Source organism: Crinia signifera, chromosome 4, assembly GCF_055691185.1.
Source record: "Crinia signifera chromosome 4, ASM5569118v1, whole genome shotgun sequence".
NCBI classification, from domain to species: domain Eukaryota; kingdom Metazoa; phylum Chordata; class Amphibia; order Anura; family Myobatrachidae; genus Crinia; species Crinia signifera.
In genome coordinates this window covers 110,569,956-110,596,747 of record NC_139220.1, presented here as the reverse complement: position 1 = coordinate 110,596,747, position 26,792 = coordinate 110,569,956, and the positions used below count along the sequence as shown (strand labels likewise).

The following is a 26,792-nucleotide window of genomic DNA, read 5'->3' as shown; positions in this document are numbered from 1 at the left end:
TCATGGTTCTGAAGGGAGGGAGGAAAGGAAGGCATGCAAGTCATAACGCTATAAGGCTAATGTTCTCCTTTTAAACTACAATGAGTAACCTAAAGACTCACAATAAAAAAAAAAAAAATCTGCTTCTTAAATCAACCAAGGAATAGCAAACAGAGAAACCATGTCCATCCTACAGCCTGCTGACACCACTAGCAGCCATATAATAAACTATGTATAGCAACGCTCTGAATTGCTGTCTCTCAGTAGGCGTAATTAGAGATTATGGGGGATATTCAATCACCGGCGAGCATCTGCCGTCGGGGAGATGCCCGCTGGGCCCTATTCAATGCTGTCTTCCCCGACAGCATTGAGCAGGGTATCTCGGCAGAACGAGCCCCACATTACAAGATGTCGAGATTATTCTGCCGAGGACGGCCGGGAAGTGACGAGCTGCAGGCTGCAGCTCGTCACTTCCCAGCTGCAAGTCGCGGCCACGTCCCCTTCTCGTTCCCCTGCAGGTGGGACATTGAATCCCACCTGTGTGTTCTCGGTCGAGCTGACTGAGAACGGGACTGGGTTACGGCGGTCGAGAAAGCTCGACCGCCGTGACCCCCACATTGAATACTCCCCTTAAACTGCAGACAGAACTGAGGTGTAGGTATGTAAATAGTATGTAGTAGTGATAAGAGGGGAGAAAGGAGTGAGTCGAGAAGTGTGTCATGGCAGCCAATCAGCTTTGAAGTAACCTTTATCATGTGTGTGTGTGTGTATATATATATATATATATATATATATATATATATATATATATATATATATATATATATATATAGTTCAAGGGTAAGACCGCACTCACACTGCAGAGTGGTTCAGCAATCAGCAATCTGGGGTGCCAGACAAGGGGAATGTGCTTTGTCACACAACCCCAGTTATAGTCCAAGAGTATCCTCCACAGCTTCTGTGGGTGATGTCGGGCACTCGCCTTTATAATTCAGAGATGAAACTGATTATAAAATCCAATTTGGGCTTTATTGCATTTATATATATATATGGTTCGTGGCTCCCTGGGGTGCCTCACGATGCTTGAAGAGGTGACCCGGGTTGGTTGCCCAGTACCAATACAATTTATTTATGGTTAATGTAGTATGCAGAACCAGTTCTGGTGGCTTCCAAATCATAAAATGTTAGCAACCTGTTATAATTCAACCCAAGGATGACATCATTTGCTTTTTTTACTTTCTAAATTTCTCTCTAATAAACTTTTAGACTAGGCGTACGTGCAAAAAAAAATACTCTAGGGCACGGTGTTTCAAAAGTTTGGGAACAACTGACTTGGCAGCTGATTGGAGAAGTTGCCCAAGGCAACCACAGACACAGTTTCCCACTGCTTCATACATTTACCCCCCAAGAGTCAAAGGACAATTGCAGGAGAGGAAGTTCCTGGGCAATACTGGGCATGCTCTGATGGGCAATGCAGTCAGCAGCCAAAAGCTTAATGCTGGGTACACCCTAAACGATGTGCGTACCCAGCGAAGTTACGATACATTGCACCGTCCATACACACTGCACAATGCAGTAGACAACAGCACAATGTATAGTTGGAATGCATGCCATCGCTCCCCAAGTCATCCTCCGTTAGGCATGCAGCAGAAGCAACAGGATGACCCATGATACAGTCCTGTGGGTGTATGCAACCAGGATATAAAACAGTTCAGAGAATATCCCTACCAACAAGCACAATAACAATGTACTTTCCCTTATATTATACAACTCCGATATGTTTAGACATCTAACATACTAGGAAGAATGTATCTTAGCACCCAACATGAGATTCTTTTACACTTAAACCACTGAAACAGGACAACTACACAAACAGTAAATGCCAACGTGCAGCTTTAGAAACTGGGTAACTCAGTAAGATAATTAACTACCGAAAAAGTTTCAACTTAATAAGGCCACGAGTTCAAGTCAAAATGTGTGAAAACAGAGTAACTGAACAGCTGACATGTGAATTTTTGTTGCAGGCGCGACCAACTTAGTATAATAAAACATCTATTCACATATAACTTTACCAGCAGCCACTAATATAAAGACAACATGAATTATAGATTTCATACTATTAGAGAACAGTCAAACTTGTCACAAAATTATTTTAAAGATAAAACATTCTATTCCTACATAGGTGAACGGTGATCAAGCCCTGACAGGCAAAATAATATCGTCCACCCAGAGTTCCCGATGTGTGCACAACTAGACCGACTTTATTGAAATTTGAATACGATTTTTATATATAATTCTAAAAAGTGTCTATTCACTTTCTCCCCTATGTTCTTTATGACTCTTCTATTCCCATTTCCATCAGCCTGTGCATGTATTGCTCACATCAAAAGATTGAGGCGAGATCTACTAAAAGCCTTAAAAAGTGATAAAATGGAGAGTGATAAACCTCCAACCAACTACTACCTGACATTTTTCAAATGGTAATTGGCTGGCTGTTTATCACTCTCCATTTTATCAATTTTCAAGCTTAGTACATCTGGCCCTGAAAACCCAACCAGGAACATCTGTCTCTTGCGGTGGCCATACATTACGTTGACTTCTCCCCTTGGAGAAGTCCCCAGTTATCCCCCTCGCGAGCTGCACGGGACCTTCCTGGGAGGCAGGATTGCATGATATATATCACATGTCCTTCTGCATGCAATCCCAGCCAATCCAAGAGATTGCTTCTGCAGCCAGTCTCTATACGATGCACTCGGGACCAGGCATCATATTGGACCAGCTGTCATTCACCTGCAATTTGGGCTCTATTCTTGCGATTTATCACCGCAAATCCAAGTCCAAATTGCAGGAGAATTGCATAGAGTAGGGGGCCTTTAGTACTCATGTGCGGAGTATGGATCCCTGTGCATAACAGGAACAGAAACTGTTTTGACAAAGCATCAGCTGCCCAAAATCATACCGGAGGTTCAAAACATCTCTACGTTTCCTATATAAATTGTTAAATGAGCCAAATGCAAACTATTTTCAATCTATTCGACCACAGGGCTGACATGTGGACATGCATGCAATTCCTATATACTAAAGTGAGTAAGCACTGTACTGTTACTAATGTTTTAACCTAAAAAAAACATGCATGACAAACATGTAAGGTTTTTCTGTAGTGATACAGTCTTCCATATGCTCATAACGCATGGTTTGACTGGTCTTATAGTATATAAATAAGCTCTGCACAACTCACTTTGAAGCAGCTCTTCTAGTTTTCTTTGATCGAGACCCAAAATTTTGAGTGTCATCAAGTTCTATGCCGTCTTCTTCCATCAGTGCATCTTCTTCCACATTGCCACTTTCTTCAGCAGCATTCTTTATTTTGTCCAAACTTTTCTTATTAAGGTTCTGGGAGGGAGCCACTAATAAATCTGCAGGGAAGTATTCATTGCTGAAAGGAATCATTGGAACAACTTGATTATATGATTGGCAGAGTTTGGATCATAACAGTCTAAATACAGACAATGTTTTGCACCATAAGCTCTTAAGCCCCATACAAAATCGGGGCGATTTCAGCCATTATCGATCATATCCCCGTACGGGGTGACTGCCCCCGGAAGCACGCTCCCACGACCAGCCGTGGGGTGGTCGCTGGTCGGAGGAGCATGCTCCTTCGACCAGCAGCTACCCCTGGCGATCAGCTGCTTCTCCCCACAGTGCCTCCTTTTCATCAGTGACCATTTCTGGTCGCTGATGAAAACGGGACACTGAGCAAGATGTTGCTCAGCAATATATTGCTTTGTGTGTACGGAGTTTTACTTACTAGTTACACTAGTCATGAATATTTCTATAGCACTACCACCATTCCGGTTACTACAAACAATGTGCATACTTAACTCACTCAATAAATCATGTAATTTAGTAAATATATGAATTATTCTATCAGTTCTAATTGTTTATATACAAGTGCTTACAGCCATGGACCTTTCAGCTGCAAAGTGTTGCCCAACTTGGTCACTCAAGTGTTTTAGTGATCACACACAAATCGTCAGATCCTGTAGTGGCTCAATAGATGTGACCTGGAAAAGGTTTAACCTCTCTAGACTAGATTGTTAACAGTGCTCATCTGCTACCAATCCTGGAGGACAGTGTAGCTAGATCTGCTGTATACCATTAATCAGTCTCCTGGTGCTCTATGATGCGCAGTGACAGATGAATAATGGCGACCACCTAACAGCATGATGTATTGGGCACAACTCCAAATTGCCTTTTGGCCCATTCTACCAAATCAGCGCGCACCTCTTGGACAGCACAACACAGTGCCAGTGTGGAGCAATTATGCAAGGTGACTGTCTGCTTCTCAGTATATACTGATGAAGTTATTATCATTTATATGGCACCACAAGGGTTCCGCAGCACCTGACAATACATAGATGAGGTGATTTACAGTACAAATGCAAATCAGGACAGGTACATGGTAAATAAAAAAGACAGTTGCAACAGTGGACACTGATGCAATTATAACAGTGGCAGAGATATATTCTAAGAAAAGCACGAGGAGAGAGGGCCCTGCTCGTTAGAGCTTACATTCTAAAGTTCTACAAATGTATTTTTTTGTAGCTAGAGACACCAGTTATAAAAAAAAAGTTGTGTGCAACCATAGCCAAGCATACCCTCTTTTAGGGAGCATCCTCATGGTAACCAGTGTCCCCCAATAGGAGAGAGGGCATAGCTTGAGTGTTGATCTTGTTATAAATGTATCTCTATTTCCTATGGACCAAATTAAGGCACTATGGGATGTAGAGGGGGAGGAGTCAGCCAACAAACCAGTGTAGTTTGCACTTGAGACTGCTCCTTGATCAGTGACCTCTACACTCCATGGTATCCAGTGTCCCCCAGATGGAGTAAGAAAAATGAATTTAACAAGGAGTACCATAAACCTTTTTAACTTCTGATGCTTTTGGTAAGGAGCTTTAAATTAAGTTTCCAAACAATAAATAATCATGGGATGCTCAGTCTAGTCACTACTAAGTGTAAGTATCACCTACAGTACAAAAATGCTTTCAGCACTCTGGGCCAGATGTACTAAGCTTGAAAAGTGATAAAATGGAGAGTGATAAACCACCAGCCAATCAGCTCCTACCTGTCATTTTTCAAACCCAGCCTGTAACATGGCAGTTACAAGCTGATTGGCTGGTGATTTATCACTTTTCAAACTTAGTACATCTGGCCCTATTATTTTTGCTATTCAAGTCCTTCAAGCCTAGATGAATTGCATGGAATTCCAAATGTACCACAATATCCACATGTTCCTACCTTATAAATCTCAGGAGAAGAGGGGAAAGTTCTCTTGACCTGGGTTCTACCCTCTCTGGGAAGAGAGACATTGCTTTCCAGAGCAGAAAACGAAAATTGGTGAAATCAGTCCTGTCATTTAGATCACATCTAGTTTTCAGAAAATCACAAAATAAGGCTCCAAAGTCTCCTGCCTCCGAGCCAGTAATATGCCAGGAATTGCTGTTCTGTAGCTCTTCTGATAGCTCATCCTGTAATTCTTTTTCTGTATAAAAATGGGGAACATGTTAACCAAACTATTACGCATAATTAAAACAAAGTGTACATTGTAATTCTAATCAAAAGAACATGGTGAGCATGAAGGTTGTCCATACACTGTAAAATTGCCAATTAGGATGTTTTGGGTCTAAATGTCAATAGATTGCGGTTTCTAGAGGCCTCACACTGGCCAGCTATTCAGTTTAACACCAGATATCAGTTGTGCCTAATGTAAAATGTAGTGGTATGATGAATATGCAAATTCGGAGAGACACAAGACTGACCTTCACAGTATATAAGTGAATAGCTACCACCTGAACTAAAGCTATTAAAAAGGCAGATAAAGTATACAGTATGGGTACCCCAAACCTGAGCCCAGCGCTGCTTGTATACTCATTTACTTGATGAAAACATTAATTTACACATCTGTAGTGACTGGTCTGTAGCTTTTCACTTGAAATGATTTCTCCATTAGACTAGACTCGATTTAGCATTCTGATGAGGTTGTGAAATGATCACAGTATTAAAAAATATATAAATACTCTCCAATATTTATTATCTGCCTATATTAATTTAGATGTTAATTGGTCACCAGTACTACATTACCAGCATGATCAGCAGATTTTTCCAAATGCTCGTAGAAAACTTTCCAGAAAGCTTTGTTTTCCATTTCATTTGCATGAGAACTGTGAATGATACAAAGAGGTCAGAGGTTCACCCTAGGACAACAGTTTTAAACAGGGGAAGGGACTCTTAGCTCTTGAGAAACAAAAGGTTAAATTGAACACACCAGTATTGACTGGGTGTAGGAGCACTCTCCTGTCGGCTGCAGTCCTTGCTGGCTGACCATAGAACAAAGTATTAAGAGAAAGAAAAATGGGCTGCGCCAGCAGGAGAATGATCGAGCACCATGAAATACGCACAGAAATGTTTATTTTTAAACTAATAAAAAACTATTTAATGATTAGATAGTAAATATACATCAAATAATAAAAATTCATAAACATAATAAAGCATACATGTAAATAATACAGGATTGTTAATGAAATAACTGTGTGGGCAGACACCGGTATGGTTTGTAGTATCAGTCCCATTATGTTGAAAAAAATATTTATATAGATTTAGTTATCGTCCCAGAAAAGTTGAAGAGTGAGAGCCGAGGATCCCCAATCCTCACTCCATCAATACCTTCTTTCTCCCACTGGCACCGCAGCAGGCTGCGTTATACAATAAATAGAGCTTACATCTGCCTCCTCTACCTGGCATTGCAGCAGACCACACTCATATCTTGTCAGCTATTCCAGCACTGCGGAGACCCTCTTATGGTGCCCCACCACGTCTGCCAGGTAAAGGACGTATTATTATTTTTTTTGGCTGTGAATCCTTCCATACAGCCACAAAAGCTTTTTAGCTTCACACAGTGCCTGGATGGAGTGAGAATTGGGGATCCTCGGCTCTCACTCTGCACCTTTTCTGGGACGGTAACTAAATCTATATAAATATTTTTTTCAACATAGTGGGACTGATACTACAAACAATACCGGTGTCTGCCCACACAGTTATTTCAGTAACAATCCCCCAGTGTACCGTATTAATCACATGTATGTTTTATTAGGTCTATGAATTTTTATTCGTTGATTTATATTACTATCTAATCATTCGTTTTTTATTCATTTACAAATAAACATTCCTGCGCTTATTTCTCTTTGTGGTGCAGCACATTTTTCTTTCCAACAAGTTTTGTATACTTTCCAATTCCATGTTGCCTTAGATAAGTTATCTAGTACAAGGTGTAACATTAACTGAACATTTCCCATTCCCACGCCTAGGTGAACCAACCCTACAAATCCATAATTATCTATGTATTACCCAATATAGTGTCTCCAGCTCTATTTAGCCAACCTCCTATGCTTGTGCATGTTTAGTAAATCAAGAAAACATGAAGGGTGAACTGATCTAAATTTTTTAACCAATATGAATTGCCCATTTTAACACAGCAACAACTGAAAACAAGGCCTGTTGACATATACTGATTAACGGTGCAAATATTATTACGGATATCAACAACAACCTAGTTACTATTAACCCTAAACTTGATTGCAATTTTATAAAAAACATAAATAAACCAATTTATAAATAGTTAATATACATATAAAGAAAATTAAAAATCGGATTATATGTACTTACACAATCAGCTCAATTACTGGATCCCACAGAGAGCTAAAGTTAACGTATAACATTGCCAATAAATATCTCAATGGGATCTAAAATATATAAAGAGAGTAAAATCATCACTGGAGTAAATCACTGCATAATTCCTACTGAAAATCCAGTTAATTCCGTATGCTGTATAAAATGGGTGAAATAGTCTTCTCTAGTCATATGGGAACGCACATAGCAAAGATTAGTGGTTCTCAGACTCTACCCTCAGACTTCCCAGCAGGTCATTATTTGAGGATGTTGGTCTGTGGAAGGTGGTTGGATAATTACCTACCCATCAAAACAGTTGGACTATGGTAGTACTAGTAGAGGACTGGAGAACCTCTGCCATTTTATTAGTGTGTAGGGCACAAGTCATAAATGAAGACATATTTTTAAGTATCCAGTCTTAGGATAACCACTACTGAGTGACATGGTCAATACGACAATGTTCAACATAGCATAAGGTCGACCTGAGTTTTTCACTTTTTTTATTTTTTTTAAACCTTTTATATTTTATTCTATTGTAGACATGGTCGACCCTATGCCCCAAACCCAAGCATACAAATAGAAAATAAACATCATACCAACCTCCTGAAAATGCTGCTTTACTACTGCCTGCACAAGATCATGCCTCAATTTCCTAAGATGAAGCAGTTTTTCTCGACATTCATGAACAGTAGCTGGTACAAGCTCTGCTTGCAGGAGGATTGAAAACACTGACAAAACATCTCCTTCGTTAGGTTCCTACAAATTATGCAAATACTCATTAGGCATCATTTTATGATCATACCAGGTTACAGTGCAGAGAAAGGATTACTCACCTTTACATTTGCAGATGTCTGAATAAAAAAATTATTTAAAATCCGTATGGTTAAGAGGCGCACCTAAATACAACAATAAGGGATACATATTAAATAAAATCTTATGCTTTGCCAACAGTCACATGAATGTCAATTAAGGAGACCTTTATCGTGAGAAATCCTAACAATATTTAACATTAAATCTGCATATACTGTAAAAATTTGGGGTTGGGATCAGATCTCAGACCCTAATGCATACACAACACAGGTAATATTCTAAAAATTAGGTAACATTCATATCTGTAGACAATGAAGCATACAGCCATCTCTATTTCAAAAGACATTATAAGTTAAAGACTTAATATTGATTTTAGGGTCAATAAATATGTACAAAAAGAGAAGGAAAATAAAAGAAAATGCCACATATTTTGTTCGCATGTACAAGGTTGCTGTATGTAGTATTAACATATATGACCGCACGGATAGTGTAATGGTTAGCATTACTGCCTCACAGCACTGAGGTCATGGGTTCAATCCCCACTGTGGCCCTAACTGTGCGGAGTTTGTATATTCCCCCCATGCCTGCGTGGGTTTCCTCCCACATTCCAAAAATTCCATTGGCTTCCAACAAAATCAACCCTAGAATGTCTGTGTGCGTGTACATGTGGTATGTAATATAGATGTAAGCTCCACTGGGGCAGGGACTAATGTGAATGGTCAAATATCCTCTGTAAAGTGCTGCGGAATATGTGTGTGCTATATAAGAAACGGTTAATAAATAAAATAATAAATACCTTTGATGAGTTGGATGATACATTATATTGCAGCTTTAAAAAAATCTCCATTTGAATATCCTGTGAAAGTTGCTCTTGACACCCGCAGAACACTAATCTAGTGAAATAAAGGTCAGCCAGGAGCAATGCACATGGATCAGAGGGGACAATTCTGAAAGAAAACCAATAGCACAATTGAAATCTCATTCAGTGACCATTCACAGTAAATGAAGACAAAATAAAGGCAACCAGCATCAGCACATCTACATGTAACCACATCACCCAAATACATTACGTAAATAGTTTTGAAGTAGATAAAAAACGGGTGGCTGCATACATCACAACAACGATCTCAACAAATAAAAGTGGCAAAATTAAATTACATTTGATTTTACATTTAGGTTAAGCAAGAGCTTAAACAAAATGTTAAGTCAACACAGAGAGATGTAATGGTTAGCATAGCCCTGATGTCATGGGTCCAATTTCCATCATGGCCCCGATTGTATATTCTCCCAGTCCTTGTGTGAATTTCCTCTGGGTGCTCAGGTTTCTTCCCAAAATATACTGGTAGATTAACTGGTGTGTATTTGCATATGCATATGTTGTATGGAAGAGACTGTAAGCTCCACTGGGGAGTGCTGCGGAATATGTGTGAGCTATATACAGTAGTCTTGCACTATATAAAGATATATGTAAAATAAAATGTTAAAAAAAAACTATAACTAGTTATTCAACAAAGATCATTTTGCTATCCAGAATGTCGCTGGACCAGGTTAAAAACAGACAAGCAACAATCAATATGTAACTTACAGTAGAGTATGTCAAAATGTAACAAAAAACTGGAAAGAGAAAGGATTGTCTCTTTGCTGGCGCACTAAGAAGAAAAGAAGATAAATTTGTTTAAAATATACCTTTTATTTATAAAAAGAGAAAATTGTTTACGTGAAGTATTCCTAAAGAGAATTGAATAAAATAAGTATTAAATTACAGCTGTGTGTGTTATTTCGTATATTTAATTCTATAATGGTCTCAAATGCTGATGTGAGTGTCTAAGTATCCTGTCCTCTTAATGTACAGTTGTATCCAAATCCTTTTTTTACTTTCACTTTATATTGGAAACATTGTTCCTTTTTCGCTTTATTTACTAAAGATTGGATACATTAACTTTTATAGCTGCTGCTAAAGATAGACAGGATATCTGGACTATTCTGTATTGTGATGTTTTCACAGTAAATTGTCCTTGGCTCTCATACAGCAAATGCACATGATATTTATGTCAAAACCTAGATGTTGGAGACCTTCTTTGTAAGTAGCCAATGCCTCATTACAGGTCTCTCTTTCACTGATAGGTGGGTTCCCCTATATTTCTAGGGAGGAGTCGGTAATGTGCACTCCAATTTGTGTACAGTATATTTGAAAACTGTACATATGGTGGTCAATCACCAAATTACCTGTGCATTATTATACAGACAGGCGGCGTATGGGTTGATTGTTGTGGCTGGTCACATATATGGTAATATTAAATGGCCATATAGTGCTTATTGTAGCCAGATACCCTATCAGCCAATTCAGTGACTATTATGTTAGCCGCTATCATTAGTCCCAAACAATGTATGTAGTTTGTCGCTGCTGATCAGGCAGTGTCTAAATTGGCTAAGGTAATGGTCACTGTGATCTATCTGACAGCATTAACCGGCCGAATCAGATCATTTGTGTGCTGGATAATTTGGACAGACACTGCTGTCTCTGGCAGAATATACGCCGTTATGGATTTCTCCAATAAATTGCCGGTATGGTGTGGTTACTGTCTCCAATAACTTGATCCCCTCAATTCTTAGGGGATGTAACAATTACACACCCCGGTAAGGACATTTATATAATGATTTAACAGGCAGGGAGCATGTAAGATAATTGTTGCTGCTAATTTACATATAATTGTTAAGCAGCTAGATAGTTTATAACCTGGCCAATTAAATGCGCAAAAATTCCATAGACTGCACATACATTTCAGCAATCAATGGACCCCATGAGATAATTGCATTAACAGATAATGTCTGAGAGAAGGATATTAATTGTAAACCATTTGTGGTAGTTTGCAATTAATATCCTTCTCTCAGACATTCTCTCAGACTCCTCCCTAGAAATATAGGGGAACCCACCTATCAGTGAAAGAGAGACCTGTAATGAGGCATTGGCTACTTACAAAGAAGGTCTCCAACATCTAGGTTTTGACATAAATATCATGTGCATTTGCTGTATGAGAGCCAAGGACAATTTACTGTGAAAACATCACAATACAGAATAGTCCAGATATCCTGTCTATCTTTAGCAGCAGCTATAAAAGTTAATGTATCCAATCTTTAGTAAATAAAGCGAAAAAGGAACAATGTTTCCAATATAAAGTGAAAGTAAAAAAAAGATTTGGATACAACTGTACATTAAGAGGACAGGATACTTAGACACTCACATCAGCATTTGAGACCATTATAGAATTAAATATACGAAATAACACACACAGCTGTAATTTAATACTTACTTTATTCAATTCTCTTTAGGAATACTTCACGTAAACAATTTTTTTTTTATAAATAAAAGGTATATTTTAAACAAATGTATATTTTCTTCTTAGTGCGCCAGCAAAGAGACAATCCTTTCTCTTTCCAGTTTTTTGTTGTATCACACCATTGTCTCTGGCAGCACCAGCTGAACTGTAACTACGAATAAACGTATGACAATAAAAATTGGGGCCATACCTGGGTACAGCAAGTACCAACCTGTGCAAAAGAATCTCCCCTTGTCCCCTTTCCCCTGTAACTACTATGTCAAAATGTAGTCTTAAATAGGCGTTAAACTATTACTCATGAAAGATGCATCCCTATATGTCCCTCCTTAACATCTCAGGGGGGATAGCATCCCTAGCATATCTGCATTTTAATATAGGCAAGTACAGTAAAACCATAACAACATATTTGGTGAAATCTGGATACAAAACAATGTGTTGGTGTATTTTTTTCCTGTAAGTTTCAATTCCCATCCCTGCCCTTTATAGCATAGTGCTGGCAATTTTTTTTTTTGTTTAATGTAAGGCTTCCAAATCCATTCAACCTCCTTTATTTGCTGGTATCAGCCTAGGACAAGGGTGACTCAGGACAATTGCAGGGATGCCCTTGTTTGGTGGTCCAGGACCAATTCAATGTAGAGGGCCAAATGTAATAGGGTGAGAGTTTCAGAAAGTGAGATATTTTGGGAGAGTTTTCCCCTGTTTTTTAAAGCAGCAATCAATTACACTGCAAAACCAGGTTGATTTTGCTATGTGATTGATTGCTGCTTTAATAAACATGGGAAAACGCTCCCAAAATCTCTCACTTTCTGAAACTCTCACCCTATTACATTTGGCCCTGTGTTTGTGGCTTACAATCATAACATGTGAAAAAACAAAAGCGGATCCTGTCCCTCACCACATAAAACTGATCCTAAGAAATGACATATTAACACAATTTACTTGATTTAACCCTTTAAATGCCAAGTGAATTTGTCAAAATAGGTGTGAATTTCCAAGCAAACATTTTTATTCATCATAGTGACCTGTAATGTTTACCTTATATAGAAATATAATCCTTTTTTACACAACATTTTTATTTGAATCTATATAACAAATGCGAGCGACGCAGGCATTTATAGCCAATATTTTGCATATCTCCCACGAAGCTGTTGGCACTCATATTTTGAGCATCTCTCACAAAGATGTAATTTTTGCGGATATTTTTGTGCATCTCTTAGATGTTGGCACTCAAAGGGTTAATTTATTTTATTTTTTTTCTAAAATAAGAAACTTTTGGCCTGGGGTGCCATGAGTAAAATTCTGATATCTAGGGCGCCGTGATTCAAAAAAGTATGGGAACCCCCCTGGTCTAGGAAATATATATTGGGCTGGATCTAAAATGCACCGAGCTCTAGATCAGATTCCCAGATTGATATTTTTGAGGGTACATGTGTATGGAGTTGGAGATGTCGCCTATAGAAAGCTATCAGATTCTAGCTGTTGTCTTCTAGAAGATGCTGGATAAATAAGTAGATCTAATCTACAGTGTCCAAACAAAGGCACATGCAGTATTTGTATATAGGGTTTGTTTTGTCATCTGTTTGAGTGGAGGCATGCATTTCCATGTCTTATACAGTACTAAAGGTTTGTAAAAACTCCCATAGGTTATTTCATGAGTATGTAATATATCAAGACAGACGATAACCTGCAACGCAATGTGCCACTGTGCCATTCACCTATTAATGATAAAAGCGGGGTGATGGATTAACTCTGGGAGACATTTGCTCCCTGGCACAAGGCTGACGGGGTCTGGTAATGATGGCATGTTTATTTCTGGGCTGTTTCCAAAATGTATTCCTGCCCCTGCGAGAGGAGACACACAGGAGAGTCTTCTACCATGGGGTAGAGATTGGTAATACACAATCAGGCGGCTTTTGGGAGGCTGGAGAAGTGGGATCAGATGTTCATGCCTCCAAGTATGATGGGCAGACTCCTGCCACTGAAGGTAACTGTTCCTTATGAACAAACATTTCTTTATACAAAGTTAATTCTTTATATCACTTTAAATTTGTGTTCTTCACCAAATATAACTTACAGCAACAAGTTTTTCACCCATTCAACAGGAAGTATTTGCAGAATATCAGCAGAGTCATCCAAACTAAGGAGGGTACTCACAGCCTGGCAGGCTACACATAAAAGCCCTGATGGAAGGAAGAAAACAATCAGTGTGTTGACATCAAAAGAAACTCCAATGTTACTGTCTACAAATGCATAAACCTTGTATATTTTCCATCGGGTTCTTTCATCGACAAACCCGAAATTCATACACAGATAATGCGGAAATACTGGATAGAGCCAACCTGGCTCCTATATTATCAATTGGAAAACCTTTTACGAGCACGTGGGACTACAAGCTAGCACGCATCGCATAGTACAATACGGAGCCGGACACAACGGAGCGTCTATGGGCTCCTTTAATATTATACATAAGTATTCATATTACAACCTACTACACTTTGGAACTTACCCTGAGTGAACTTTGTTTGATTTATTAGAGAAAAAATGCATTCTATAAAGTTTGATAAAATCGGCCATATATTGTCCTTCTCCAGTGGTCTGTGTATAGAAAGAAAGAAAAACACGTGGAATAATATAAATTACATCTCAATACTTATATATAGATATATACAGTATATGGCATCATTTGTATGAATATTTATAATATAATATATCTATATGTATATCTATATCTCTATAGATAGATACATACAAAATTAAAGTTGGTTATTTCGTGTAGAATATATTCATGCTGCCAATCAATGTATTAGTAACTAGTGACATCACTGAGGCATGATGACCTGTACTCCTCAGTGAGGTTACTAGCACCTTGATAAATGATTCAATACTGATGAATGCCTATGATGTAGCTACCTTCGCCATGTGAAGGATTATGGTACAAGATGATAAACAATGTCTAGGTCGATAGTCACTAGGTCAACCACTTATGGTCAAGTCACTAGATCTACACCGAAAGGGTGCACATACCTTAGGTCAACACTAGCTTATGGTTGACAGTCAAAATGCAGATAAGAGTTTTCATGATTTTTTGGGCACCATGTAATCATATGTCAATATGGACACTGTATTTATGTACAGCGTCCTCTCTATGCCCACTTGGATAGTAAAGTATTAAAAAACACATTTTTTGGGAAAAAGATCCTGAAAAACTGCCGTCGACCTTATGACTGTCAACCTTGCCTATGTCGACCATATGTCCACCTAATGTAGATCGACCCTTTTTAGGTGTCAACCTAGTCACTGTTGACCATAAGTGGTTGTACGGAGTGACTGTCGACCTAGACATTGCCTATCCGCTGACTACATACCTGTGTGTAAGGGGTGGTTACAATTTAATATAGATAAGTTTTACCAGACTCAACCTTGGATTAAATAACAAAGAAAACGTAGTGTTCATGAAAATCATTATTCCCAATGTTCACGCTGATTCCAAATAAGTATAATTACCTTAAATGAGGCAGAACCAGCAGGGCAGCCCAACAGTGGGACAAGTCATGAACGTCTTCACTTGGAGTCTGCTGTACCAAAGACAATATATAGTCCAGGACTGGAGATTTAGGACAGTCCCCATTTAACTTTCCACTAATAAGCAAAATACAAAATAGGAGTTTTTACATAAATGTATAAAGTAAGCCAACCAGAGACCGGCCTTTGTGCTGAAGAACTCCTTGCAAACGGAGTTTACAACCTTGCCCACAATGACCATCGCTAAGCATTGGCAATTACATCTACAGCCACCCGGAAGTTACAGTACGGAGCTCCAGCAGGGTAAGATAGGGCCAGTTGTACCAGGCATATTAATCTGCTTTTTTTTTTTCCCCCGGAAGGGTGTAAACATTATTTTAAATAACTTTTTATTTTACAGGTGCCACTCATTCTTTTCTTATATACACATAGTTAAATTATTAGTGCTCTTTTAGCATAACAACTGTACAACTTTATCAGCAGTATAAGCTTGACCTTCAACGGTCTTCAAGGCGCGCCTTATTTCCAATGGTACCATGTGAAACTCTCAATCCCACGGTCTGGGGTCATCCTGGGCTCTTCCCACTTTCATGCTATCCAGGGCCGGTGCTAGGGTGTCCGGCGCTCCCTCCTGCAAACCGTAAAATTGGCGCCCTCTTACAAATACTGATGTGGTCAGTCTCATCTGCATTGTGCTTATGCCTAGCCGTGGTCTGTTCATGGGAGCATACTCACCATGTGATCTTATGAATTGTGGGTGCATGGGTGTGCTTATCGAGGCAAACGAGTCAGGTTTGCTGCAATAAGCATTTAAGCTGAGAAGGGGAGAGGGAGAAAGAGTCAGAGGGTGACAGGAGAGAGGGTTGACAGGCAGTCAGTGGGTGAGAGGAGAAAGAAGAGAAGGGGAGACAGTCAGCAATTTACAGGAGAGAGAGGTGACAGAGTGGGTGAGAGGGAGAGAGTCAGCAGGTGACAGGGAGAGAGTCATTGGGTGACAGGAGAGAGATAGAGGTGACAGGGAGAGAGTCAGCAGGTGACAGGAGAGAGAGGTGAAATGGAGAGATTCAGCGCATCACAGGAGAGAGGTGACAGGGAGAGAGTCAGTGGGTGACAGGAGAGGCAAAGAGTTAGAAGGTGACAAGAGAAAGGTGACGGGGAGAGGGACAAAGAGTCAGAGGGTGACAAGAGAGAGAGGGGTGACCGGGAGAGAGTCAGTGGGTCACAGGAGAGAGAGGTGACAGGGTGAGAGTCAGCGGGTCACAGGAGAGAGAGGTGACAGGGAGAGAGTCAGCGGGTCACAGGAGAGAGAGGTGACAGGGAGAGAGTCAACAGGTGACAGGGAGAGAGAGGTGACAGGGAGAGAGTCAGCGGGTGACAGGAGAGAGGTCATTGGGTGACAAACAGAGCTATGCCCCCCCCCCAACAAAAAAAATAGCAATATAACATTGACTCCCCCACACATTGTTAGTATGGCATTCCCCTCCTTCTTCCTCCCTGTTTATTTGCAGCAGAACTGACCTGAGGCATGACCTGACCTGAGGCATTGCTAAGCAGCTGCTCTTGTGTGTGCAGGTGGTGTGGGAGCTCCTGCTGCAGGGTGCTGCTACACTGTCCGGGCTGCTCAGCTCCCCTAATGCCTGCCTGCTGGTTCCTCCAGTACAGTCATGTGACTTCCTGTTCTCGTCACACCAGGAAGTAGAACACGCAGCACAGCATTAGGTCAGGAGGAGCTGCCCGGTGTCTGCTGTTAGAGCTGAATAGGGCTTCAAATGAGGTAGAGTAGTCACAGCTTCCCCTCCCCCCTCACCAATCTGCCACTGATGGGGGGTTGCCGCGGTGGTGCTGCCCGTTTTGTAGTTTGACAGGACAGCAGGGTGGGTATGGAGCAAAGGGAAGCGGAGGACACAGCCAGGTATCGGACTAAAGAAGCCATTATGCTGTCTGTCACAGTGTACCAGGCGCAGCAGCAGGGATGCAGAGGAGGGAGAGGCGCCTCTAGGGCCCGGCGCCTAACTGCTTTGCAGGTCTTGCTGAGCGGGTAGCGCCAGCCCTGATGCTATCTCCAAATCCTGCCACTTCATTGTTAGAGTCTATCCCCTCTCACCATAGATGAGTAGTAGGAAGGGGCGAGGAAGTACCTATGCACAAGGCTCAGTGCATGATATGTTGATTTTTAGTGTTTACTGCAATACTCGATCCACAATATGAGACTACAATTGTAGGCAACACTACATATAACTTGTGTGGGGTGCACCCTTGAGAGTAGGGGTAAGTACAATAGAAAAGAGGAAAGTACTTATATTTGGGGGGAACTCATGATTAAGACTTAACCTGGTTCTGGCCCAGTGTTAAAGAATCAATCCAGGTCATGGAATCACAGGTCTGTCTTGGGACATGACCTGGGTTATCCTTGAGTCAGCTACAAGGCTGCTGATTGGCAGGATCAGGAGCCTTTGGGAGATGCCATGTGAATGGCGACCACACAGGAACATTCGGTAGTGAGAAAGCCTCCGCTCCAACTTGTGTTCAGTATTCTTGGCCGGACACTAGTCTAGTCGTATCCGGGGCTTTATGTTGAAATGTATATATCAGTCTTTCACATAGCAGTCTAAATAGGTGTTCAGTCTTCTCCTTATAGAGTCTATTTGAATCAGTTATATATAATGTATTATTTGTGTGTATTTTGTACTTTTTAATTGATACAAACATTTTTTTGAAGCATCCTACAAACATGATGATGTTGATGGAAATGATGATGAGCAAAGTAAATAGATTGACGCAGTAACCATGGTGTCCGTTAGACATTAGACCTACAGTGACAAAGGTGAGGCGGGGATGCTGTAAGAAGGGAGTATAGCAGGGAAGTCAAGAAATAGTTGTCCACTCCCCACGCACATGCTATTTCATTAGAAATCAATGGTGGAGATACCCACTTAACCACAAAGGTTGTCTACCTTTTACAAAACATACTGAAGAGGTTAACCGTGCAATTCCAAAAGCTTGTGCAATGTCTGGCATGGCCTGTGTGACCACAATTCAACTGTCATAATTAAGATTGAAATATATTGTAAACAAGTAAAGGTGGATAGTTTGAACAATGTTAAGATATATGGTCTTACGCTTTTGATCTTCCCTCAAATACAAGAGGATATTTTTCGAGTGCCATTGAAGCGACAGCAGGAGGCTCAGCCTTTTCCAAAATGAGTTTTGCCAAGATTGCCAGGGCCTCACTCCTGGAGATGGCATCTCCACCAGTAAAGAGCGTCAGGATATACTGCAAGAAGCTTGGCAGAAAATGCTGAAATTTAAAAAATAAGAAAAAAGGAGCGGGAGTAGGGAATTAAAAACACAATAAAACAGATGACAAGCAAACATTCATCTGAATATGTTGATCCACATTCTATACCATATGTTGTAAAACTGCAAACACCTACCAAATGGCAGCTGCCAAAGTAACAATGGAAACTCTAGATTATGTGCATAGGAATTAACCACCATCCAGGGTGATACATTACATTTTTAAGCACAGAGTTTCCAGAGTGTCACTTATTACACTTCTAAAACAGACCTAGCACAACTGAGTGTTTTGACAGAAAAATGCAGAAGATGTCACCAAACTCAAACCTTGATTGTACATAGATTTCTGAATTCAAAATGATCTGGCAGGTTCATAGGCATTATAATTAAGAATCCTACATGCCTGATTTGAATAAAGCAACATTTTGTTATGGCCCCCTCACACTCCACACATCAGAGATAGAGATAGAGATATATCTATCTATCTATCTATAGATAGATAGATAGAGATAAATATATCTATATATATATATCTGTTTCAGCAGGCTTAATCACACTGACTGAGGTAATAATTAAGGCAAACATGCTCAACATGGATAATCTTTTCATTTAGACCAGGCATGTCCAACGTTGGCCCTCCAGATGTTTTGAAACTACACATCCCAGCATGCTTTGCAATAGTTTTAGCATTTTCTAATAGCAAAACTGTGGCAAAGCATGCTGGGATGTGTAGTTTCACAACATCTGGAGGGCCAACGTTGGACATGCCTGATTTAGACATTGAAAGACATGACGACCAGTTTTGGTAAACACTGGAATAAAGCATACAAGTAATTAATGGCTACTCCCAGATGATACTCACCTGTTCAAACTGATTCATTGGGAACATATTTTCTGAGAACTCCAGAAGTAATTTTCTGGAAAATCCACTTTCAAAAACCTAAAATGTGTATTTAATTAAATAGAGCAAATCAATATGCAGAAAGAGCTTAGGATTTTATATATCTATCAAGATAAAGAGAGAGCTACACACAGTATATCTCTATATAGAGATAGATATTCATTCAGAATCTATGCATTATGTACTATATATATCAGGGGTTCTCAAACTCTGCCTTCAAGACCCCACACAGTACACGTTTTCCGGGTCATCTGACAGGTGCACTCATTGCTGACTGACACAATTTAAAAGATCCACAGGTGGAGCTAATTATTTCACTTGATTCTGTGAGGAGACCTGGAAAACATGCACCGTGTGGGGTCCTGAGGACCGACTTTGAGAAGAGAATATTAACAGAGGAAGATAGGAACCTTGGCTTAGATGCTTCACTCTGTAGGGGTTGTGGGTACTGGATGCAGTTTAAATCCCGGTGGTCGGGATTCCGGCGTTCAAAAACCCGACGCCGGGATCCCGAAATCCCGACACTTTCTCCCCCCGTGGGTGTCCACGACACCCTCGTAGGGAGAATAAATTAGTGTGCTGAGCGTAGCGAGGCACCGGGCCCACGGGCCCCCTTGTCGGGATTTCGGCGTTGGGATTTTGAACGCCGGGATCCCGACCGCCGGCTTTTCATGCCGAATCCTGTGGGTACACCCTTCTCTACTTCCACTGTTTATATACATTGTCACCCTTTACAGAATATCGATACAGGCACTGTTGGTCTTTTGAAAGGGCAAAGAGACTTTGTTATACCCATGAAATCTCTTTTGAAAGCATATAAGCAGCTTAATAAACAATTAGTGTCAGTATATTATGCTGAAATGCATAGAAAAACTGCATTGGTCATATCTTACATTTTTAATAGGCAATGCTATGACCACTAACTGTTATAAATGTGGTAGTCCTGACGCTGATATTGTTCATGGTTTATGGTCATGTACTCAGGTGCAGACCATATGGTTAAATCTCCAAGATTATATAACATGCTCCATGTCCCTTTCATTATTGGTTAAATTAGCAGCAGCTACAAAAAATAAAAAAAACTTGTCTGAATGTTTTCCCTAAACCAGTGTCTATTACTCTACTACATCACAAGTTTCCTTTTTATTTTTGTATGGATTGAACAGAGGTGAATGTAAATAAAGAAAAAAAGGGCTGGGGAAAGGTTTCCATATTTGGCTTCCATATGTCCGTACGTTGTCTGCCCCCATTAAGCTGGCCTGTCATCTCACTTCCTGGTATAATTTAGAAGTGCTTGCCTTCAGGGACTCTCTTCTGAACCTTATATTTTTTAAATCATACTTTGAATAGAGGTTGTTTTTGTGTGCTATATGTTTATGGCTCCTTATTTAATAAACAGAACCTAGTTATAGATGTAAATTCACATTCCAAAATGTGTGTATTACATAAATGTACCTTATTTATGGCTTCTTTTATCTCAGAGATTGGCAGCGTAATGTTTTCATTGAGGAGTAAAGTAGAAATGATAGACAGAAGTATATTACAGCAAGTTGGTGAAAGGTTTGATGTTTGCAGCAACTCGGTTAAGGTCTGGGAAGAGAAAGCAAAGGTCATACATAGCAGCTGCTGTTGCATCTGGAAATCAGCGGGGTGATTTGTTCAGAAAAACTTACCGTACACACGCGTTCTGGATGTGGGATCTTTGCACCGCGATTGTGTTCCACCAAGATTTCATATGCCTCCAGCAGCCTTTCTATCTGATCTGAGCATTCTGTGTCATGACTATGAACCATTTTCCCAGAAAGCTCCAGCAGTGACTCCTTGAAAAAGAAAAATCAGAACTGACATTGTTACCCTACTAAGCATACCCTTAATCCTATATTCTAAATTTCTGTCATGTAAGATTCAGGGTTTAGAGGACATTATCATACTTTCTCCACCTATCCAAACCACTAATTTAGTAGTTTCAGTGCTTTTGCTTTTCTCCAACTACCAAATAGAAAACATTTGCAGTATCACAGACGAAAAACAGAGCGTAAAATCGTTACATAAGTGAGCTACGATTCAACACCAAAGATGAATTCTAGACAGAAAGCTTGAAGCATTGATAATGTGTGCCTTATGATGCTAACGGATAGATGCTATTGTTATCATGTGATGGTACTTGATTCTTGTAAGTTTTGTTCTTCGTTTACACTACTAATGTGCATTATTTCTAGGTAACTTGTGTGCAGCCGTACCTGAATATTATCGTACAGTGGATCAAAGTGTTCCCTGTGGATATACATTGTTGCGGATGTCACAAACTGCTTCAAAGCCTCCCCCACCAGACTCCAAGGCAGTGAATCCTTGGGCTCGGTCACAGGTCCCATCTTCTTTAGAATCAGTCGTATGGCCTGTCAAACAAAGCAAGCAGGCTGAAACATCTGTACTGTGCAATTCGGATATGTACAAATAAATAATGACGACACCTGCAAAGGTCATGAATATAGAAATATGTAGTACGGGTAAACCAAAGCATCAACACCCACATGCACGTCAACTTGTATTCATTTGGACAGAATTTATACCTATGTTTTAAGAAATGTCATCTGTCACCCAGGCCAAAGAAAGTCACACAGTGGAATAAAGGTCACCTTTTTCCTAATCTTATATGACCTCTCAGTTATTAAACACTTTTAGCTGTTGCTACTTATGAATGAAACCACCTTTTAACACTTAGGGGGATATTTAATCTCCCGCAGAAGTCTCCCGATGGGGGAGTTGGCTGCGGGGCCCTATTCAATACTGTCTTCCCCGACAGCATTGAACAGGTGATCTCGGCAGAATGAGCCCAACTTCACAAGCAGTCGGGCTCGTTCTCCCAGGAACAGCCAGGAATTGACAAGCTCCCGGCTGCAGCCTGCCGATTCCCAGCCACAGCTCGCGGGACATTGAATTCCACCTGCAAATTCTTGGTCGAGCAGACCGAGACTGGGACAGGGTCACAGCTGACGGGCCAGCCCGACAGCAGTGAGCCAACATTGAGTACCCCCCTTAAACTGCTATCTCTCAGTTGTGTGATATCTTGGGGCAGTTGGGTTGTGCTGGTCCAGTGGTACGTGCCCATATTTTTAGCCAACAGTTTAGTCAACTGCAATTCTTCCTTTGTCTGTATAGCACTACAAGTCTCAGCATGGTAGCAACTCTTGTCATTTTTTAAATTAGGATGTTCAGTTCAAACCTGCCCCCCATATATTTTATTCTTTTTTTTAAGCCAATTCATTACCTTTGTGGCACAGGAATGAAACATGTTCCGGACTCCTTTGCACATTTCAAACAGCAGCTGCCCCAACCCATCCACCTTTTGTGGATGTTCATTAAGATCCAAAAACATAATATTTAATAGCCCGTCCAAATCAGACACCTAAAACCAAAAGTTAAACCGTGGTCAGATCATTGTGTTGAGATCAGAAAGGCAACAGTATTGTAGCAGAGAAATAAAAACTGGAATTCACTTTTCCAGGAATTATGATACCAATATGAAATGCTAAGAAAACATGATAGAGAAGCAACGGTCCAGACCACCTAAGTAACTAATAATCGCTGTACTGCAATAATGAGAACATTAGCCAAAACAGTACTTCGATGAGGACATAAAAATAGGTAGTGCAAATTAAATATATATTTTCTCGATATTGAAAACTTTATTAATGTCATTTTAAGTGTCACATATGTGGCACTTTGGTAGCTAAGAAACTTCCTAATCCTGGGTACCCAGGGACTCATATTACTCAGCCAACCACCCCAAAAGCAGAAACTTTTCATCCTCTCAGAGAAGACTTCCTGCCTAAAATACTAGCCTCTATTTTTTACATCACATGAGTAACTGCCTTCGGTAACGCTTTCTCCTCTAACTTCACATAACTAATTGCACATGACGACTTTTTATTTTTAAGTTTGAAAAGAGTGTCTGGATGCCAGCTACTTACCTTCCTCATTAAAAAAGCAAAGCTTTCTGCTGCAAAATTTCGTATGTGCTCTTTATGGTGGGCCAATAGTTTACTGTATAAACTGAAGTAAGAGAAAAGGGTGTTATCAGCTTAGAATACACAATCCCATTTTCCAGAAGCATTGCTGCTGCTTACATAAGTTAATGAAGCAGGAGGTATCTGGTGTAAAAAGAAGCCTACTGCATGCATGTTTGATCATCTGCTGCGTACAAGGATGCAGAAACGGACCACATGCACATCGCCCAGCACAGCTCTTACACGGAGGCCAAAAAAATCGAGTTGAATGACGGAGACCCTAGACTTGGAACTCCCACAAAATGGAGGAGACATGCATCTGCTTTGAAGAACGTAGACAATCGCTGCCCCATTCCCTGCCAGTGGCTGCAGACTGCCAAACAAATGATGTCTGTAGCCATACAATGATGCAGGACCCATACTGCACATTGCATCCTTATTTAGATTGCGAAAGGACTTGAATCACCCCCAATGTTTGCCGAAATCTCCCTATTCCTCAAATAAAATCACAGGGTTCCACCTCTCACCCTGGCACCATCTCTCCATGTGATACCAAAAACCACAAGAATCCACATTCTTCTTATCCTCCTACTCGAACAACTCTTCTCTTGATCCTAAACCATCACAAAATCAGAAGAGCTCTGTGATCATCCCAACTTATGTACGGTGATGCGAACCGCTTGTGGCGCCTTATAAATAAAATGTAATAATAACTATAACTAAAATCTGTGATCTCTCTCTATTGGTATCTTTCCATGTTGCCCAAGCATGCAGTGATCACTCCAATTACGACAAAAAAGGTCTGACCCTATCTCTCAGCTCACATACCCCTCCAAGCTACTTGAGACTCGACTACACTGGGCTCACACACTAACTCCTACTACTTATTGGATCCAATTCAGTTAGGCTTTCGTTCTCAGAATATCACACAGACAGCACCGACTAAGGAAGTTAATGAACTGACCACTGCTAAGTTTAAGGCTATTAAGGGGCATACACACACACTGCGATTTTAACCCCTTTTCTAAGCAAGCCGTCTAGATCACAAAACACGTCGCTACTTGTTTATGGGCGATCTAGTCTCCAGGAAGCACAAGGGCAATTTACCAATTTACCAAGCCTACATTGCTCAGCATGCATGCAGGATAGGAGAAATCACCCCATGTGTAAGAGGCTTTACTCACTTTAGGGTCGATTTATTAAGCTCGGTGAAGTGATAAATGGTCTGGTTTTTATCAACGGCCAATTAGCTCCTACCTGTGAAGTCACAGGCTTGGTTTGAAAAACGAGAGGTAGGAGCTGATTGGCCGGTGATAAAAACCAGACAGTTTATCACTTCACCGAGCTTAATAAATCTACCTCTGTTTCCTAGATCTCTCTGCTGAACTTGACACTGTTGCTTTCTCACTACAATCCTTATGCCTTCAGGACACAGGCTTGTTCTCACTTGGTTCTCATCCTAACTATCTAATCGCTCATTCAGTGTTTCTCTGAATCCACATTACTTATCGCTACCTCTATTAGTTCGAGTACCTCATGGCTCAGTCTTAATATATATTAATATTTCCACTGGCCAATATATCACAGCCTGATGAATATGTCCTGGGTGACATTAAAACGTTTTAACGCTACTAAAAATGGATGGAGTGCCATACAGCCTGCATGTTATTTTAAATATCTCCTTGAAGGCACCCACAGAGCTGCTGTTTTAGGAGGCCATGCCGGACAACATCGATTGATTGATTGAGTGAGTGTGTAGATCGATAGATATAGATTGCGTCTTGCCTATAGTTTTACACAATAACCCAAACACCACACAACAGCAAACCAGATGTAGTGTAATCACCAAATGCAATATAAGCCATTTATATTTTATGACATTTCATCATTGACAATATGAATATAATAAATAAAACAACCTTAATAATAATGTGAATACCTGTAAATTGTTGGCATATCCTTAACCATCATTCTCCACAAGTACTTGTAAAGGTAAGACAGGGAGGTAAAGGACCACTCTAAAAGTGCAGTGTCTTTTGTTTCCAGTAAGGAAGAAATAACCTTAAAAAAATCTTGGAAATGGGGGTAGAAGTCGGCCTGAAGATCTCGAGCCAGCTGCACCACCAAACTGTATGGAATAAGAACAAAAGTTAATGTATCTTTTTAGAGTATATGTCATAAACTAAGACAAAGTACTTCTGCACTTGTTTTTTATGTGCAATGGAATACATTTGGACTCCATATACAAGAGCATTAACTATTAGCTGGAATGCTCATTGCAATAAGTTATATTAATGCAGAAACTCATTTGATTTCAGAGCTACCATGCATGAGAATGCTGGGCTGCCCTGGTTACCAAGCTAGCACAGTGATTGCTCAGTCTCATTTGGCCTGAGCTTCAGTGAACAATACAAGATGTGTTAATTTTTGACTAGCAACAATGTCTACGGTTGTGTCAGCAGGGAACTATGAGGGTAAAAGATCACATGCAAACAAACAGCATCAGTGGGCAGAAACGCATCCACATTTTATTCTGTGATGCAAGTAGTCAGTTTAATATAAAAAAAAAAATACCCAGTCTGACCAGAATACCACACAGCATGACTTAAATTGTTTGCAATGCGTAAACCAATCATCCCACCTAACAATGCACGTTTGAGAGTTTAACTAAGCAAAGAACACAGACAATGGCCTGCTGAGCAGTGGGTGAAGAAGAGATGATCCTTTGAATCGTCCTTCAGTGTATTCAAACATTTAAGTGTACATAAGGCACCGCACAAAGAACTTGCTTTCAACAATGATGGGCTATGTTGGTTTCATTATGTTGCGGGGAACAATATTTTGGCATAGTTTGGGTGCAATCATTACCTGAAGAAGGTAAGATCAATAGGACTAGGTGATCCTCTATACCAGTGGTTCCCAACCCTGGTCCTCAAGTACAAGTGTTCATGCTAGAACAGCCAGCTGTCTACCCCTGCAAGTGTGCAAAGGGAAGCCCAGCGCCGCCGTAAATGCCTGGCTAATCCTCCGCAGTGACTTCAGTAGGGCCAGGTCCACCACAATGGGATGGATGGCATTATCCACCATAATAAACCAGATGGAGAATTGCGTACTCTGTATTACTGGATGCAACAAAATGACATTGATAGGTATTAGTAAAAGTGTGGAAGTAGTACTTCGTAGCCTACCTACATAACCGCACTGTAAAAG

At 40.3% G+C, this 26,792-nt stretch overlaps 1 protein-coding gene across 1 annotated transcript in view; it reads right to left on the bottom strand.

The window, feature by feature from the left end:
• Positions 1-26,792, bottom strand: part of UTP20 (UTP20 small subunit processome component) — a 107,052-nt gene that overhangs the window by 66,873 nt on the left and 13,387 nt on the right. The window contains exons 5-22 of the mRNA XM_083182218.1: positions 25,522-25,710; positions 23,547-23,628; positions 22,844-22,981; positions 21,816-21,971; positions 21,249-21,395; positions 21,031-21,165; positions 19,537-19,614; positions 18,497-18,675; positions 15,360-15,494; positions 14,362-14,450; positions 13,930-14,035; positions 9,314-9,464; positions 8,541-8,603; positions 8,308-8,463; positions 7,705-7,781; positions 6,124-6,203; positions 5,281-5,524; positions 3,218-3,415 (exon numbers count right to left, since the gene is read on the bottom strand). Coding sequence (XP_083038344.1) covers positions 3,218-3,415; positions 5,281-5,524; positions 6,124-6,203; positions 7,705-7,781; positions 8,308-8,463; positions 8,541-8,603; positions 9,314-9,464; positions 13,930-14,035; positions 14,362-14,450; positions 15,360-15,494; positions 18,497-18,675; positions 19,537-19,614; positions 21,031-21,165; positions 21,249-21,395; positions 21,816-21,971; positions 22,844-22,981; positions 23,547-23,628; positions 25,522-25,710 — 2,403 coding nt within the window. The remainder of the gene's footprint in view (positions 1-3,217; positions 3,416-5,280; positions 5,525-6,123; positions 6,204-7,704; positions 7,782-8,307; positions 8,464-8,540; positions 8,604-9,313; positions 9,465-13,929; positions 14,036-14,361; positions 14,451-15,359; positions 15,495-18,496; positions 18,676-19,536; positions 19,615-21,030; positions 21,166-21,248; positions 21,396-21,815; positions 21,972-22,843; positions 22,982-23,546; positions 23,629-25,521; positions 25,711-26,792) is intronic.